The sequence below is a fragment of the Ammodytes marinus genome (genome assembly GCF_949987685.1).
Source record: "Ammodytes marinus genome assembly, chromosome: 2".
Classification (NCBI taxonomy): Eukaryota; Metazoa; Chordata; class Actinopteri; order Uranoscopiformes; family Ammodytidae; genus Ammodytes; species Ammodytes marinus.
The window spans coordinates 20,475,380-20,495,271 of NC_137231.1; the positions used below are offsets into that span (position 1 = coordinate 20,475,380).

At 40.2% G+C, this 19,892-nt stretch overlaps 1 protein-coding gene across 1 annotated transcript in view; it reads left to right on the top strand.

Annotated features, from left to right (window-relative positions):
* Positions 1–20: 20 nt before the first annotated feature.
* Positions 21–19,892, top strand: part of frmd3 (FERM domain containing 3) — a gene marked incomplete at both ends in the record, with an annotated part of 44,488 nt that continues 24,616 nt past the window's right edge. The window contains 3 exons of the mRNA XM_080051873.1: positions 21–125; positions 14,348–14,452; positions 15,779–15,821. Coding sequence (XP_079907999.1) covers positions 21–125; positions 14,348–14,452; positions 15,779–15,821 — 253 coding nt within the window. The remainder of the gene's footprint in view (positions 126–14,347; positions 14,453–15,778; positions 15,822–19,892) is intronic.

The following is a 19,892-nucleotide window of genomic DNA, read 5'->3' on the forward strand; positions in this document are numbered from 1 at the left end:
GAAACAGAACCGACAGGAGGATGAAAATGCTCCGGTTTCGCAGCCCAAGCATCCGTTCCTTGGAACAGGAGATCACTTGCACGATCCGGTTACTGGACGACTCCGAGATCTCCTGCAGCATCCAGGTAGACTAACGCTGCCTCATCCACCTCACATGTCTTCTTTGCTAATAGCAAATATCACGTGGAAACAGCAGACGCATTTCACTTAATGATGTTGGGTCGAACTGGAATTAAAACTGTGCTCGATTTAACCCCATAGTGTTTATCATTCTGATCACATGGTCATCCTGGCACTTAAAGGCCATTTAAACGTATTGCTCCACCAGTGTTCATGCCATGTGATTAAATGGAGAGTTGCATGCTGTGCACCATGCTGCCTAGCCTGGGAGATATGCAGTGAGCAGATGATAAACAATACAAAATGCCTAAAACACTAAATTTTAAAACATTCCCCATAATGTGTGTTCAAGCTAGTTGTGGTTCACATGGAGAGAAGTTTCAGGGTGAAGTTAGGTTCAGCAGAGGAAATGATGGAGCTCCATGGGTGTGGTGGAAATGATGATGATGATGATGATGATGATGATTAGGTCAGAGGGGCCTGCTGTTTGGGTTATTGATTGCAAGCATTTGTGTGTGTGTGTGTGTGTGTGTGTGTGTGTGTGTGTAATCATAATTTTTAAAAACCAAGGATATTCCTATAGCTACATTGTTAAAAATAAGATAGTTCATGTTTTTTTCCAGGAAGAAAATGGTTGTTTTCTCTTCATCATGTATCAGGCTTTTGGGTTTTCCGAAACTGCAGCTCTGACTTGTTGGAAGGCTTGGCTCGTATCTAATAACACTGTAGATCAATTGTCTCCCACCAGACATGATGAATCATTGAATTTGTAATTAGGATTGACGTCTCACAGCAAGAAGGACCTGCATGCTCTTGAAACTTACCGGCTGGCTGTGGCCTTACTGTGTGGAGAGGGCATGTTCTGTGGGTGCTCCTGTTCCCTATAAAGACATGCAGGTTAGGTTAACTGGTGACTCTAAATTCCCCCTAGGTGTGAATGAGAGCATGAATGATTGGTCTGTATATGTTCCAACCCTGCAGTTGACTGGCGACCTGCCCAGGGTCTACCCAGACTCTCACCCAATGTCAACTGGGGTCAGCTCCAGTCCCTTTCCTACTAGCTATACACACCATATACATGACTAGTTATACACAATAAGCGCGTCTAGCTGATGGATGGGTTTTCTTTTTAAAATCAAGGAACTGACACACAAATCACCACATTAAAGCCACTACGAGTAACTTTGTCAGTTGGCGGCCCCTTTGGACAAAAGCGGTAGTATTTTTACGACGCCAGCTGTCGTAAAGCTGTTTTCTAGCGCGTGCTTGCCGTGCGAGTGTCAAATGATTAGGACGCAATATAGTGCATACATGCACTATATTGACATGTCCGTGTGTTGAAGGTGTGAGGGCACGGACTCTTTTCGGCTCTGTGAGTGGTTAGAGACACTGCATCAACTAATGCCAGTCAGTGCCACACACACCTGATAGCAATGAGTTGATGCAGTGTCACCTAACTAGCCTACTCTCACGGAGCTGAAAGATTCCGTATCCTCACAGAAAGCGAGGGACGGCAATTAGTATGGATCACGATGAGGTAATGTGTTTATGTTGTTAATTACTATTTCAGACGAATAATGGTCATCTGATGATGGTGAAGCAAAGTAAACTTTGTTTGAGTACCGCTCATTCATTTAGGAGTAAACACTGCAGTCTAGTTCACTCTCGTGAAATTGTGTACACGTTGCTTGGCAACGCCCCACCCCCCTCCCCCGTCTATCACTCTCCCTTTTAGCTTTTCTTCATTGCATTTTCTTTTTTTTTTTGATGGTTCAGCCCCGTTATCAGTCATTATGATGACAAATAACTGTCTCAAACAAGGCTCCCGCTCCCCTTCCCTCACCTGGAGGGATAGGCTTCTCAAATCGCGTTGCTGCGCTACACTGAAATCTGCGACCAATACGAATATGTGACCATAGAGCCTGCATGCGCAAACCGAAAATCGGACTGGGTGTCTAAAAACGTCTTTCTTTGCACTGATGGTTTCGTTTGCTGTTAAAGGTAATTTATGACAGAGGAAACATGAGGCTGTTTTAAAGATATTTAAATGTTACTCGTAGTGGCTTTAAAGGTCCATTCAGCTTGGAAATTAACGTCAAATAAATAAAAATCCTCATTGGATACAGTAAGTTGATAAAGGGCTTTAACTATTCTTAATGAAGATCTTGGATTAAAACCTTTTTGGGCTGCAAGAACAGGTACAATTTCCCTTTTTTCCATTTTACACAAGCAAATTAGTTCCTGTGTGCTTCCTGGGCCCCTTCAGTCCTGAGCTGCAGCCCCTGCCAGAGCGGTAAAAGTAAAATCATGTGAATATGCCAAATTAAGACTCATAATTATCAAGCACACACACACACACACACACACACACACACACACACACACACACACACACACACACACACACACACACACACACACACACACACACACACACACACACACACACACACACACACACACGGTTAATTGAGGACAACTCATAAAGATACATGCAATGTCAAACAGCATATTTATAAACGCTTCAAAACAGTTCTAGCTTCTTGACCCAGGAGTTTAGCAGATTTGAGAGTGCAGCAAGTGCGGACAGCTCCGAGCAGCATATTTAGAAGAAGTTGTTGGTTGCCTCTGCCCTATTTTCTGAGCCTGAATACTGAAAACACTTGGAGCTAACTGTCAAACTAACTGTCTCGCTGATCTTATACAACATGTACCCAATCAATGATTTAAAAAACCCATAAAATGCACTGAGAGAGAAGGTAGGCGAGAGGGTAGAGGAAGAGGCTGTGTTTTCCTGTGTTTGCACATGCATATACCTGTGCACTTGTGTCTCTGAGAGCACAAATGTGTGTTAAACTCTGTGTCGATGTCAGGGAACATTATGTTGTGGCTTTTCATCTAGGAACGCATGAATGCAAGAGTCCGAGATTGTGAAAGTGTGTGCTTTTAGCTGTCTGTGCACGATGTGGGTATGGACATTTATATTTCTAGCTGACAGCTTTTTTCTGGGACTTTCTTTAATGGCTTTGTGTTCCGGTGCTGGGCTTCTCCTTCATATTTCATGACATCCTGTGCCTCCTCATGCTACACTCCTGTGGCCACACAACAGCACTTCTCCTCTTTCCACTGAACCATCTCTTATTTTATCTGCTTATGTTTTCGCTCCGCATTGTCGCAGTCTGTCTCTCTCTCATTCCACTGTGCTGAATATGTAGGTCAGGATGAGATGCCAAAGACAGCACTGGATTTAATGCCGTCGTAAAAACTGTGGGATGTTTATTTGAGCAAATTTGTCACATCTGAATAGTTTTCCTGACGTGACTCTGCGATGCCCTTATATTCCTTTAACCTTCCTGTAAGGCGTCGGTTCTTGGCTTTGCATAAACACATGGCTGAATTAGCTAGGTCCCCTTTGAGGCACAATGTTTGGTGCTGCATGGATTATCCTGATTACAAGAAGACTTTAAGATGTCTTAAAAAGCCCCAGCGGTTGTTATTTTAAGGCAGCAGCAGAAGGTGCTCTTTTTGCAAATTTTTCACCAATGCAAGTAAAGAAGGCAAGTTTATTTGAAAAGCACCTTTCAATGATAAGATATAAAATAAATACAAAACTCTAAACAAAAAATATTATTAATATTAATAGATTTTTAAGAGTAAAAAATTATCGAAGTTAAAATCATCAAAAACTGTGATTAAAATATTCCCAAAATATCAATACCGTTAATTGAGAGTAAAATACAATATATAGTCAAATAAATACAGAAAAGGTCATTTTCAACTTTTGTTTATATTTAATTTTTTTATGTATTTTTTATTAAACACATCAATTGGTAAAACATAAACTTTTAAATCAACTTCTGTATTCTTTTAAACTACATTTTTCCAAGATAAAATGTAGTACAAAAATGAAGATATTTGTATATTACAGAAATGAATGATTGTGTATCAGGGAGAGCTGGATATGTTCTCTGTTATCTCTATTAATATATGTTTAGATGGATAATATTCCCTTCATGAAAACATTTCAGGATATGGGTTATGAGAAGTGACAGTGGCCCGCAGCATCATTTTATTTAGATTCTAAGAATAGCTTGACAGCAGAATCTAAGGCTGGTATAGAGAGGATGTGAGAATGTGGCCGTGTGTGTGTGTCTACGTTTGTGTGTGTTTGTGGGCCTGCATGTGTTTGTGTGTTTGTGTGTGTGTGTGTGTGTGTGTGTGTGTGTGTGTGTGTGTGTGTGTGTGTTTACAGCCCGGGGGTTGGTCGTGTGCAGCCTGCTGCTCTCATGTTCAGTGGTGATGTAAAGTCAGACCTGCCGCAGGAGACACAGGTCAAGATCAAAACACAGTCAACTCCCCTGCGTTTAGCTCCTCTCCCCCTCATCACCCTGTCTGCTCATCCCTCCATCTGTCCTTCTTCTGCTCTCTCTTTCACCTCTAATCTTCTTTGCTCCATATTCAGCTTCATATTTACTCCCTCTGACCACCTTTTCTCACTTTCTATTTATACATCTCCCATCAATACATCATCGTCTCTCCTTCCTCTCCTCTATCTCTCTCTGTCTCCCTCCTTCTTCTCTGTGACACATCATGTATAATTAAGAGAGATCACTACTCTTCATGAGGCCAACATCAGTCAGCTGTCAGCGATGCCACCACGTGTGTGTGTGTGTGTGTGTGTGTGTGTGTGTGTGTGTGTGTGTGTGTGTGTCTGGGAGGGTGGTGTAACCATGGCTCATTCGCATTAAATATTTAGCAGCTGCCATTGAGTCAAAGTTCTGCAATTACAGGACATTAATTCACAGCACTTAGCAACAAATGACCGCATGGCACAAAAGGACTTGCAATAACTTGAACTTTTGAAAGCTGGAAATATATCCTGCTGATTGCTCTGTGTCTATTCCCATTGGAGTCACCTTATCAATACATGACTTAGGGATCTATTTTAAGAGGGACAGAGGTGCTGGCATTGATTTTCTCTGCATCTGCTTTTCACTTGGTCAAGGAGGTGTGTGTGTGTGTGTGTGTGTGTGTGTGTGTGTGTGTGTGTGTGTGTGTGGCTGAGGTGGTGCTAGCCTGGTCTTTTTCTCTCCTTTTTTTGTCTTTGGCTGCGTGCTTGTATGTGTGTGATGCTAATAGTGAGTGATGCTGAGGCAGTGCAATTGTTTCGGCTGGTAGGCATTCTTCGGAACAAGATATAAATAGTTTCCGATTTCTATTAGTATCTCGATTGCCGGCGCCTCTTTGATGCTCCTCCAAAGATGACTAAAGAGAAATAATCCTTTTTTCTGACTTGCGCTCACAGCTGAGAGGAAGAAGCAGTGTGAGATGAGACGGCGGGACCGAAAGGGAGGGGTGGGAAACATCAAAGGTAATATGTACAGGGGGGATGTAAAGAAATACATGTTTGATAAGACAAAATATAGGATGGTCAAATTACACGAACCATGACGATGATGCCAATAACTCAGCGGGGTGTAAGGAAGGACTAGGAGAGGTGACGTGGCTGCAGGCAAAACAAAATTAAGCCGATTTAAACTTGAAACAGATTTAGAATGAGACTGGCAGATGGGACAGATTTGGATAAGGAAGACAAGGGGGAGAAAAAGAGGGTAAACCAGGAGAGGTGGAAACTTTAAAATAAGCTACTTATTGATTGAAAATAAGGTGGTGAAGAAAGAGGAGAAGCAGTCAAACAATGAGACAATAGACGAGAGAAAGTAAGAGGTAGAAAAAACGTAAAGGTTCTGCATAGGTCAGAGAGGTCTCACACACAGAGCTGCTTGATATTCATTGTCTTGTTCGAGGACACTTCAGCCTTAGATCATCCCTTTGACTACACACTCACTGTCTGACACCATGCTGGATATTGACCAAACAACTTCAAAAACATATTTCATATATTCATTGTTGTAAATAAAGTTGGTTTCAAAATTACACAAAGTTAAGTTTCCTTTCAATTTCACCAGGGCAATCCACTCAGTATCGATACTGCCTTACGGGGACTCCTGAGTAGCCTACACATATTCAAAACAAACAATTAGAGCACATCAGACAGACAGTAACAATCTACGCAGTCGTGCTAACATTCCCATCTGTAAATAGAAAAAGCCTAAGACCAGTCTTACAGTCATTATCACAGTTTTCTAATTTTGCAAATTGATTAAAACACATCTTCACTGTATCAGCAATCAATCACATCAGTAGATGAAGTCAGAACACCATCTTAGAAGCACAGTACAGAATGTTCGTAGTGTTTGTGCGACCAAGTCATCGCCATCACTGTGTGAGTGTGCATGCGTGGTCTATTATTAATCCCCCCTTTTCATGTAGGTTGTACACATATAATTGCTTATTTCATCATACTAAGACATCAGCCTTAAGGGACAGAGGTAGTGGCAAGCACACACAGGCAGAGACACACTAATGTGGGCCAGAAACATGAAAAGAAGTGAATGAACAGACGTTTCACATGAACTGAGAGTTTCAAAGTTGCCCTCTCTTTTCTTCACACGCAGTCTCTCTCTTTCTCTCTCTCTCGCTCTCTCTTGTCTCTGGCATGGACTCACTGCTTGTTTTTCTTCCACTATGCTTCCCGCGGTGCAAAGATAAGACAGCTGCGTCAATGCACCCACCATGTGCTCTGTCATAAGAGCAGTGTCTCAGGCTACAGTGGTGCCACCATCAACGTCACACTTTCTCCCTCCTGTCTTCCTGTGAGTTAGTTGGGTCCAGCAGAACACAGAGCGAGAGTGAGGAAGCTCCATCATTGAAGAAACATGGTTCTGCTCCATAAAGTCATTATTTATGGCTGCAGCCATTTTGTTAATTAGCCGTTTTTTAAAACAAACGTTTTTATAAAATTCTCTTCATAATTTCAAGATATTTTCACATAATATCAAAGAAGCCGAAGTAACAGGCAAAAGAACAACAATATTTTTGTCCTCCGATAGTTGGATTAATCCGCTGAGAATCAATAGGCTTCTAAATTTCACGGTATTCCATCCCATAGTTGTTGAAGTTTTTCAGTCAAGATCAAAGTGGTGGATCAACCGACAGACCGATATTGCCATATGGAAAATGTAATTTGTATTTTGATCTCATATATTAGGTATAAAAACTATTCAAAAAATGTATTAAATAAAGGAATATGTCCCCTCTTTTTCTTGTGGATGATGAAGGGAGAAAGCCCTTCTATGTGCCAAGTCTGTAGCTCAAGGAGTCCATTACTGGAGTGGGTCAGTGGCTATCGAGGTTCATCCTCCTAACACACTAGGTCATACAGCTCATGTGATCAGTACTTCATGGAGCTGCTTGGATTTCACTTTGACACATGATGCTTCACCTACTAAACCTACTGATCAAACATTTACTGATAAACAGCGTGATGACTGTAGGCTATTACAGAGAGGGTTGCTGGTGGTCTGGCCAAGCATGTCTCTGAAGGATTTTCTCTAGAATATAAGTTGGATGTGGTCCATGCTACTGCTCCCAGACTGGAGGCGTTTGATCTCCTGTTTCTCTTGTCTCGCCAGTGTAGCATCAGACATTTTTAGGATTTGCATCCTGCCTCTGTAGTTTACTTTGGGAATCTGTTTTAAGATATAACTATCAAAGCTTTCCCCAGGGTTTCTTTTTCAACAGTCTAATCGTAAAAATTGTCAAATATAGATGTGTCATTACAAACTCAAGCTGCGAAGTCAAACATTGTTCAAACCTACATAACTTAATTTCATTTGTAGAAGAGTCTTAACACGTCTAAATATATCAATACATTGGTTGACTTTTGGGGAAATATGTATAAAATAAAAATAGTATCATTGGTTGTCATGGGGCAGCAGTAAAGTTCGGTTGAGGCCTGGGGTGTGGTTATTTCTCTAGGAGGAAACATCATGTTGCTTCAGTGGGAAACTGGAGCAATCCATTACATAACATATATTCATGATTTAGAAAGTGTGGAATAAGATGACTTTTCTAAGATTGAAATTCCCCAAGGAGACAATAAAAAAGGGAAGATTGGATATGTGTTAAGAAGTGTTTTCCTGCATCCTGAGATATATAGAGAGAAAGGTTTCAACTCTGTGCTTGTCTTCTGCGTTGATCCTCTTCATTGCTTTTCCCACACCCCACATCCTGCACAATAATTTGTCTCTGTTGTGTCCTGGTTAAGGGTCTTTGGATCGATCCATTCCTTGGCTCGGGGTCGGGCTTTGGGTGGGCAGGCTCAAAGTGGCTTTAGAAATATTGTTACCGTTAACAATAGGAGGACAAACATTTTTCAAACATACACACACGCCCTGCATACACACTTCACCTAATTGGCTAAATAAAAGGGCAAAATGGTCAACTAACATCTCAAATCTCCATTTCCCAGAAGAGTATCTGCAGTGACAGCAGAGAAAAGGCATGAGTAAGTGTAGTATTTTTGTCTTATAGGCAGACACTAGGCTTTTAAATTAGTTTATGTCGAGGAAAATAAGGGCATATGATCTTGTGCAACTACTCTCTCTCTCTGTCTCTCTCTATTTGCCTCCTTTCCTTTGCTCCCTCTAGATAAAAAGTGTGTGCTAGTTTCTTCACACAGTGATAACAGGAATTTAATGCTCGCTCCCCTCACAGCGTTTCAGCTCAGCCAATTAAGTATGCCGTGTCATGAAATGAATCGTGCCAAAGTCAATAAGGACCAGTCATAATTGAGCTGGCATGCATATTAATTAAACAACAAGCAGTGTTTAAGTGGGGCAGGGCACCCAGGGTCCTAGTGCTTCACTTGTGATCACAGAGTTATGGACTCATTCAAAAAATCATTCATCTGCTTTAGACTGCACCTCATGTTATTATGGCTATTCAATCTTTTTTCGTATCAGAGGAAAACTATTCTGGTTTGATCTAGCCCCAAGCTTTGTCCCTCTCATCTATTATCATTGTATTCAAGTCACAGAGAAAAAATGTCTATTTTTCTGAAAGATTAATCCCTGGTGATGTGGGAAAAACTCAGACAGTTGTTGAAAATACGTACCAAGTATTTCCAGCATCATCAAAGACTGTTCTGTCCATTTGGACATAATAAAAAAACATGTCAACCTTAGTTGCTTTTATACTATTTCCGTATCAAAAGATGGTAGCTGCAAATAACTAAGAATGTCCAAATAGTAGAAAATGAAACCAAATAGTTTAGGTTTGGTTATGAACAAATATATATCTGTGTTTTCTTGTGTCGTCTTAGACAAGCGTCATGAACTACAGAGATGATCAAACAGTGAAATCTGCGCACACATGTTGTTCAAAATACTCTTTTGTTCTCTAACCTGCTCTGCACCAAATGGAAACAGACACCGTTCGCCTGTAGACTATAGCCGGTGAACTAGTGGAGCTTTTAGCAGCTAAAGAGCCTGATATACTTCCTTTGGGATCTGGTGGAGGCAAAAACAGAAAAGAGTGAATGTTGTATTTGCTTTCGCCTTGTCATCTGAAACATGACTTAAAATGCTTTTGCGGTAGCTGATGGAAGCTATTAGCTTTCAACTTAAAAGGTGATTTTATGTAAATGTTGTGGTTCCTCTGCCTCTAAGTGACCAAAAGAATCAGTTATTGCTGGTTTTGGGTACAGTGCACTTTGGTGGTCAAAACTTAACTTTTTCCACTAAAACCTTTCTGTGAATTCACAATAGATGTAGGAATAAATAATTGATAGTTTGTGTATTTTTATATTCAGTATGCCGATGGTTTTCTGTTTTTTCCTTTTGCTTGTTTTGTTTGCTTGGTCGGCGCTGGGACTCGGCCCCGCTCTAGAGGTTTGCTTCAAGAAATAAATGGCAGGGGGTGGATAGACACACATCCACGTCAAAGTGCACTTTTGCTTCTGCTAAACTGAGGACATTCCACACTAGATTCCACTTATGGTGTGTGTGTGTGTGTGTGTGTGTGTGTGTGTGTGTGTGTGTGTGTGTGTGTGTGTGTGTGTGTGTGTGTGTGTGTGTGTGTGTGTGTGTGTGTGTGCCTGTGCATGTGTGCGTGTGTGTGTGTTCAAGCAAGGCTGAGAGAAGAAGCACTTTGCCGTCGCTCGGTGCGATCATGTAGAGACAGGATGACGGGTTAATTTTTAATGCCCAGCCTTTGGATACATAAAATATGTATTCAGCTCTTGTTGGACATGACATAGACTCTCTTCCTCCCTCGTCTTAGTCAATCTTTAAATCTCTCTTTTATTTAGTCTTTTTTTAGCCCTGTCTTTGCCTACTCTCTCTTTCAGCCTCTAGGCTAGGTTTGGGCCCTGGTCTGCTGTATGGCTGGTCTCTTTCTCTTCTCTCTTGGCGTCAGTCCCACTCTCTCATCTACACTACCGTCTGCCCTGAGAACCAGACAGAGGAAAGGTGTCATTTTATGTTCTGGCTAAAAACGGCTCAGTGTATTCCGTTTGATAGCTTTAGCTACTTAGTAACACTGTTGCCACGGATCAGATGGCAATCCTTTTCTTTTTTTTTACGATATTTTTTGGGCATTTTTATGCTTTATTGATAGTGCAGAGAGACAGAGGTGAAATGGGGCAGAGAGGGGAGTGACATGCAGAGAACGACCGCGGGCGGGAATCGAACCCGGGTCTGCTGCTGGGCCCGGCCCGGGAGGGGGACGCCTTACCGACTGAGCTAAAGGCGCCCCCGTCAGATGGCAATCCTAAATAAATGTAGCTACACACACCCACATATGATGATGGAGACATGCAGCTTAATGTCAGTTATTCACACACATTACAGTGTTCCCTTCTAGTCTTCTTAACTTCTTGCATGCTCCCCTGGTCCTAAAGGTAAAAAAGGACCCGCCTTCACAACACCCCTAGAATAATCTTACGTTTAATTTTAAACAGCAAATCTGTTTAAGATGAAGAACACCAGTCATTCATCCCAAACTCTGTCTGTTTCTTCCAGTGCGGAAAATAAACTGTCTTTAATCACTGAACACAACTTGTTTTTATTGGATGCTTGCTGATTGGTAACTGGGCTATAGTTTTTGTGTCTGGTAGCCTACAGTAGAAATGGCTGTACAACTGGGAATGGTGGTTAGTTAAATATTAATATGATAATGTGCACTGTGTGTGTTTAGCCTATACGAACTCCTCCTGTGTATTGTGTACAGAGCTCTTGTATGATTTTTTAATCATTCTTCATAGTTTATGGAACGACTGAATGAATAATGTTTGCTCTGCTTTCATCGTTCTTATACATATAGCTGCTGTGTTTTTGACGTTTTTGCTCACGTTGCTGTTTCAAATTTTAATATAATTTTCCTTCTTTTTATTTTCAGTTGTTGCTGTGACATTTACAGGAAATATCCTGCTTTGTGGCTGGTGTGTCACTACCTACAGTACACTGCAATTACGGCAAATAACAGACTTAGAAATAGAGCATGACTCACCAAGAATATAATTTACAACGGTTGCCTCAGTGAGACTTTGAAGTGTTTCCTATAGAGATTTCTGTTTGTGTAATATATAACAAAGAGGATTGAAGGCAATAGACCAGTGACCAAAGGGTCGACAGGCAGCCAGTGATAACGATCATCTTAGCTGTTGAATTCAATCACAATGCTCTAATGGTTAATAAACTTAAAATATAAATATTTTTTCTCCTTTCTACCATCAGCGTACATTACATGTAATTCTCAACTCAAAGGAAATCTGTTGTTTCTAAGATTTACTGGAGATGGGAAAGGTAGGAGAAGTCAATGCACAACCTCAGACCTCATTTAAAATAAGGAGAACTATTGGGGAAAATGTACAATATTTAAGCCAGGGGAGACAGAGGACATGAAGTGATGACGCTGCTGGTGTAGAGGTGTGGTGGACATAATGAGAGGATTTCAATCAGCCACATCCAAGATTCAATTTGTTTGGGCTATAGGCAAAAATAAATTACAAAAAAGCTTAAGTTTCTTTGAGATTTAAATTTAAATTTAACTTTTAAAATCAAACTGGTTATTAGTGTTGTTTTAACCGAGTGTTCTTTTAGTTCAAATGCTGAACACACTGCACATCCAGGCAAGAGTGCTGGAGGTGTCCTTTTGCTGGGACCAATCAAATGCACAGTCAGCCGTAGTCGATCGCTCACCCTATAGGGCATATCAGCTGCAAATGTCTGCACATACAGTAGCATTGGCGAACAAAGCTAATGACTTGCTGAGGGAGACCAAAACACACCGAACTTTGCTGATGTGGCGGCCATTTGACAAGAACAGGCTAGTTTGTATGCATCTCCGCTTCATTTCTAACTAAAAGGATGTGAGATGCAGAAAACATGAAGCATCTTGAGAGCAAAGGAAATTCTTTAAAATATAGAAACGCAATAAAAAAAAACATCAGGGCGGACGTCTGCTGCAGTTTAAAGTGTGGCTAAAACAAACCAGCCATGATAAGACTATGTCATGCTGTCGAATACATAAAAAAAGCGATCAGTTGCAGAGGAGACGTCTTGTGATTTTATGGCACACTAACTAATACGTGTTGATTGGCAGTTTTACACGTTGCACTGCTGACAAGAGACAGCTGTGGCACTGAGTGTGTGTGTGTGTGTGTGTGTGTGCGTGCGTGTGCGTGTGTAAGTTGATGTGCGTCTCAGTGAATAAATCACAACTAGGGCAAACAGACGATGTCCTACCGAACCAATCAGTCCTGCTTAACCATGCACGGAAACCACCTCCATCAGCAGGTTGTAGAACAATTAGTAGACACCAACACACACACACACACACACACACACACACACACACACACACACACACACACACACACACACACACACACACACACACACACACACACACACACACACACACATGAGCACAAGACTTTGAAGCTTAGGGGAAGAAAAAAATGTCAATCTGAGGAATGTTGACACCCCAAGCCAATAACTAAATAACTTAGCAATGGATATATGCATATAATTGTATATATACGTTTATAAGTGTTGTTTTGTGCTCAGGTACATGTACACTTTAGCCTGAGAATCCTTGTGTGTGTCTGTATTCGATGGGCACATATTGACTGAGGAGCAGGCAATAAGTGCTGAGTGATTATTGATCTCTCTGTGTCTGCACTGTGTTTATGAACTGCATACAGACTGTATTTTCCGGCACATTAGGAGGCTGGAATAAGAACACAGCGGATACAGTATTGTCACCAAGACACCTTGAAGTTGCCAGCACATTTACTTTCATGAACATGTTTTTTTTGACATGATAAAACTGTGTGTATAGTAGTAGTAGTAGTAGTAGTAGATTTTATTTGGACATGGACATGACAATGTCATTGGACGAACCAGATGCATTGTTTACAGTGTGTTAGCATAAATGCTAGTTTACAACACCTGTCCACAGGAGGCTTTTTAAAAACAACAAAATAAACTAAACAAAACAGAAACAAGATCAAATACTGATAAAAAACTGATAATTAAAAGAGTAAAAATGCAGAATACAATAGAGTACAGAGCAGCAATATAATGAGTCAATATATATAGGCTACGTAGAGTAAAACAAAGGCAGCATGATCAAACAATAAACCAGTTGTAAATTATTTGAGTGAGCACTGTTGACTTGATTTGAGCCGTTGTTTAAGTTCTCTGTTAAAAGTGTTGCCATTAGTCTCTAGTTTTAGACTAGTGGGCAAGAGGTTCCACAGTTTTGCCCCCTTTGCAGAGAAAACAGACTGACCGAAAGATGTCTTGTGCATTGGAACAAGACAATCACCATTGATGGAGGCTCGTGTATTTGCCCGACGAGAGCTCTGACGTCTGATGGCCAATTCAGACAACAGTGGTGACACATGGTTATTTACACACTTGAAAAACAATTTAAGATTACTCAAATTAATAAAGTTATCAAAGGTGAGAAGGTTGTGTTTTTTTAGAATGCCACAGTGATGCCATCTCATGGGTTTCCGGTCCATGACTTTTATTGTCTGTTTGTATATTGAAAAGATAGGTTTTAATGTGGTAGAAGAAGTTTGTGACCATGATGTGATACAGTATGACAAATGAGAAAAAATCATAGCGTGCATAAATAATTTGGCCGAATCAAAGAAATGTGATTATATCGCAGTGATGCAGCTGGTGTCACATGTAGCCCCGAGGTTCATGGGCTTCAGCCGCGTGTATGGAAAGATGTTCAGATGAAAGTACCGGATGCTGAATCATGACTAACTGGATTTGGGTTTTAATTGTGTTTTATGTCTTAACAGAGAGAAACCAAAGGCCAGTTCCTGTTGGACCATGTGTGTAACCACTACAACCTACTTGAGAAAGACTACTTTGGTATCCGATATGTGGACCCAGAGAAACAGAGGGTAACTAGGACACACGCATACACAACAACCAAAAACATTAGGAATGCAACAAACAAGCATTTTCATTGTCTGCTATTCTTTGTGTTTGTCTGTTTGATTATGGTTTATTTGTTTAGTTAAAACAACAAAATAAGTCAGAATTTTTTTGTCAGTCCAGCAGTCCAAAACGGAAAGAAATGCAGTTTAAAATATATATATATATATATATATATATATATATATATATATATATATATATATATATATATATATATATATATATATATATATATATATATATATATATATATATATAAACCAGAGAAAAAGAACAAATGCTCACATTTAATTCACATTTGGAAACTGCAATTGTTGGTTAGTTTAACAGTTTATCCAAAATAATATTTCATTTTAGAAATAGCTGCAAATTTGATGTTTAAATGGATTATTTATGTTTTTTTGCATTTAGTTTTCAAAAAATATCAAAGTGAGAGGAAACGTCAAAATGAGTGTTTTGCAGCTGTGTAGCCTCTTTTCTTTCAACGTGCTAATAATAATAGTCTTTACACAGTTTACCTCATCATAAAAGAATGGCTGCACATAATCTTAGCACTGCAGATGAATGCAAATTATCAGAAACACACCCACTAACAGGAAATATAGTAGTTGCACTGATTCAGCATGGCCTAAATGGGATGGTTGGATATTAATGAAGTTACAGTCAGTACACTATATTACAAATCCATTGACAATAGTAACAAGATCAGCCGCCAAATTTCAAACAGCCCACACACAGAAGAGACCAGCAGAACCTCAGTCGGCCTCCAGCCAAATATAAAATGCAAAATGAGAAAGGAATAACAGCACTCCCACTCTTTCTTATGTGCAATAGATAGCAGTTGTGAAAACTCTACAATAGAATAATGGCTCTGAAGTCAGGTGCAAATTAAAAACTGCTGACCCAAAACTACTGAAAAGTTGAGCTAAAAGGTTGGAGGGCATATTGCCAGTAAAATGAATGACTTTTTCTAGATGCATTTAATATTAATAACGCTGATGAAGTTTCCTTTATTAAAGGTGGGCTATATGATGTCTGTTTGTTTAAGTTTTTACTAACCTTGGCAATATTTGATTCTCAGAGCTAGTCACCATTAGCTGATTTTGACAAAAAGGGTTCTGGATTACATTGACTGAGCATTCCTTTAAGGAAAGGTCAAACACTGAGAGCTGTTGCTCATTATAACCTTAGAGCTTAATTTGGACCTCAATGAAACTGACCTGCTGTAAAAGTCAGTATCTTTATTTTAGTGTAACATTTCTCTTTCTCTCTCTCTCTCCCTCTCCCAGCACTGGCTGGAGCCCAATAAGTCTGTGGTGAGGCAGATGAAGTGTAAGTACTGCTGCTGCTTCCTTTGTTTTTGTTCTGTGCATTCTGTATCAGTGTGTGTTTTCTACACAGCGAGCAAAGTGTGAAACGTTTACTTTTGTATATTTGTGTGTGTATGCGTTTGGTAATGTCTTTGCATGCGGGCCTACATTTGTCTCACTAGTACCATCTTGGTATGACTGGGGTCAAGCTCTACAGTACCATAGGGACACACATACAGGGACATGACAGCAGACACAAAACAGTATCGAAGACATTGATAGTTATTATGGAGAGATAGAATATAGGAGTTTAAATCGTGTACAAGTTTAAGGGTTTCATCACCCTCTATAGCCCATGGACACATATCTCACGTTGCCATTTGCCGTGAGTAGTGACAGACCCAGGCAATGAGACCACAGGGAGACAAACAGACACGATATAGGAAGAGGCACAAGTGACCCAACAAGAAAATAAACTAATACACAGAGTAACCAACATAGACATGGACGGAGAGCACAAGCTGAAGACCGAGAACTCAATTGTCAAACAAGGCGACAGGCTTCCTTCTTTGCTTTTGGGAGATACCTTTGTTCAAACATGATCTTCTTAGTATGTACATGGTGGCAAAAAACTAAACAGAGGGATACTTCAGGGATAGGAGAAAACTCATTGTTTATTGATTGCTACAACAGTTTTCTACTACTCTGCAGCGCAGCAACTTTCTATTGTTTGGTTTTCCTTTCCCCCTTGATGTTTGCCTCTGACTCATATCAGATAAGACCTGCCTTCTTAGCAGTCCTAAGATCTTAAGTAAAAGAACATGAGGTACTGGTATCAAATATTGGATTATAAGTTATAATGCGTTAGTTAATGCGTGAATATATTCAGATGGTAAAGGTGGAGATCATTTTAACCTATTTATGAAGTTAATCTTAGTCCATAATATGCAAAGTAATAAGGATGTTGTCAAATAAATTAATTGTCTCCTAAAATGTAGTGGAGAAGAAGAAAAAGTGTCATAAAATGGTCATATTCAAGCAAAGTACCTCAACATTTTACTTACGGTTTCTACCATCACTATGAAAATGACACTTAGTTTAATGACACAAGTAATAAAACACTATAGCACTCAAAAAGCAAGATTTCTTAAAAGGAGTTACTGATGAAACAAGGGGAGATAGCTCTGCATTTGCTTCATAAAAAATGTAAATAGATCTTGCGTTCTCAGCCTGCTGGTACACAGGCAGACAAATGAAGAGGCAACCATTTTACTTTGAGTTTCATAGCACTTTGGGGTCCACCTTCTCTACCTCACATCGCTACTTTTCTATCTAGTCTAGAAAAAAAAGCTGATGTGATGCCAAATCCTGATTTTTTTTGATAAATTGTGACGCTTATGTACATTACCGCCGATTACCTTTGCAATCAGTGAAAAAAATGTCTGTCTGAAGTTCACCAAGCCTTCTAATGGCTGTCCTGTTCTTCCTGTCCCGCTATAAATTAATAAAGGAGCTATTAGCGGCGCTTGCTGCTTCATCAGAACATGTGCAAAGAGGATGGGAGGAACATTGGAAGAGAGCAGGAGGAAGAGAGATAAGGACTGTGTGTGTGTGTGTGTGTGTGTGTGTGTGTGTGTGTGTGTGTGTGTGCGTGCGTGCGTGCGTGCGTGCGTGCGTGCGTGCGTGCGTGCGGGGGTAATTCCAATAAGGGGAGCGGAGACAGTGATATATAATGTAGCTAAAGAAAGAAGTCAAATTAGGTAAGAAAATAGGCAGAAAAGGGAGAAGACTGTAGAGATGGATTGACGTAAAAGAGGCTGACGGAGAGTGAAAGAAAGAAGAAGAGATAAGAGAAGGAAGAAGGATGGAGGACGAGTGTTGAATAGATCACTTCTCCCCTTGGCAGGATTTTCCCTCCAATAAGGATGTGTGCTCTGCATGTTTATTGTCTCTTTTTAGCGTCTCAGCTTACGTGTATAAAGTCACATTTTTACACATGAGTGCGTGTGTGTGTGTGTGTGTGTGTGTGTGTGTGTGTCTTTGTGCATAAACAGTACTATGTGCTAATGCATTTTCTCTAAAACCTCTAAAAAACATATTGGCCTTAAGCCTGAGCAAAAGAAAAGAAAAAAAGCAGCTCCGGTTCTTTTGGGAGGGAGTGGGAGGATTGCGTAGTTCATATTGCTCAGCATGTATTATGTAGATGTGTGCTGTTCGTCATAGCTGGATAATACCGCAGCGGATCATGCAATTAAAGACAGACTACGTAGTTGGTATTTACTTAAACATAACTTAGAGTATTCTTAACATTATGGTGTTAGTAATTATATACCAAAGTAAAGGATATGAATGCTTCTTCCAACCCTAACGTGTACATGATACACTTCAGACATAAGCTTAACAGCACATTGAATACAAACAAGTCCCTCATTTTTCCTAGATTTCTTTCCCTGTTTTAGAAATCTTAACTTCATGTTTCAACTCCTTCTTTACTGTAATGTGTGCCTGAGGTTTTTGGTTACATATCATCTGTGTAATACATAACTCCATTACTACTTTTTAATTCCTGCAGAAATGATTGTTGTTTACTCAATTTGCTTGTGAGCCCTGTACCCCGTAGCCTACGATACTACAAAGTATCGTTGTAAATGCTGAATAGTGTACCTACGGGCCGTAGGTACACTATTCAGCATTTACAACGATACTTTGAGTATAATGAATTTCTACTTTCTCCTAAAGTTCCCAATTGCTCCCATTGGTTTTGTTTTCTTCCACTCTAAACATCCCTGTAGGAACCAGCAAGTATTGTATCAGCACCTGATACATACAGCATAATCACAGACTGTATAAGAAAGTGTTAGAAAAAATAACATTCTAAAATGAAGTGGGATGTGGTCCCTGACATCTGAGTCTAAGGCTGGAGGATCAACCAGAGCTGCAGGGCTAGAAGCCAGTGATGGAGCGCTAATTAGTTAGGCAACATTTGCACTGGCAACCATATGACTCCAGCAGCTTTATGTTACCCTTGTTTCATTGTGGCGCTTATGTCTCCTGATGATCATTGTGACTAAAAAAAGATATAAGAATTACATATTGCCTTTATTTCTAAAATGATCTGTTATGAGCATTTTGAGATTTAAGGGAAAATCCAACAAACTACCAACCGAAAAGACATGAGAGCGTCTTTAATTTCTTTTACATTTTCTGTCAGTGCCTTCTAAAAGTAAAAGCTAGAAAATTGCGTTGTTTAAAATTAAAATCACCTATTAAAAAAAGAAAACATTGACAGTTGAGATACACAAGTGCAACAATTTTGTAAGTTTGGCCACTTTTAACTGTAAGTGTAAATGAAGCCTCTCTATTTGCTGTACACCATCATTGCATAAACTATGCATCAGAATGAATGATCTTAGTACCTTTCAGTTGACAGGATTTCTATGCCTATCGGCTTATAACAGCTGCTTCTGATGTTCTTTCTGTGGATATTGACATTTACGTCCGGGCATCATGCAAATGTGTAAACTTCAAGGAGCTCGGACCCCAGGAGGGAGATTAAGTTATTGCTGGTGTGTGAGCCGAGCCTAATAGCCTATCACTGACTCTGTTGAGTGTGTATGTGTGTGTGTGTGTGTGTGTGTGTGTGTGTGTGTGTGTGTGTGTGTGTGTGTGTGTGTGTGTGTGTGTGTGTGTGTGTGTGTGTGTGTGTGTGTGTGTTTGTAAGGGTAGGAGAAAACAAGACCAGGCTAGCGCCACCTCAGCCACACACACACACACACACACACACACACACACACACACACACACACATACAAACCCACACAGAGTCATCAAAGGAATAGAAACACACCGCAGTTCAAGTGGGGCTCTTAGTGTGTGTGTGTGTGTGTGTGTGTGTGTGTGTGTGTGTGTGTGTGTGTGTGTGTGTGTGTGTGTGTGTGTGTGTGTGATGACAAGCAATTACTGTAATTATCAAATGACTAATCAGTATTATAGGCCTTGATTTCTTTTTTTGTCTCTGACTTCTTTTTCTCTCAAGTTTTACATAATCCTCATTGCTCGGCTCTGCTTCTCACTTGCACATTTCATTTACCTC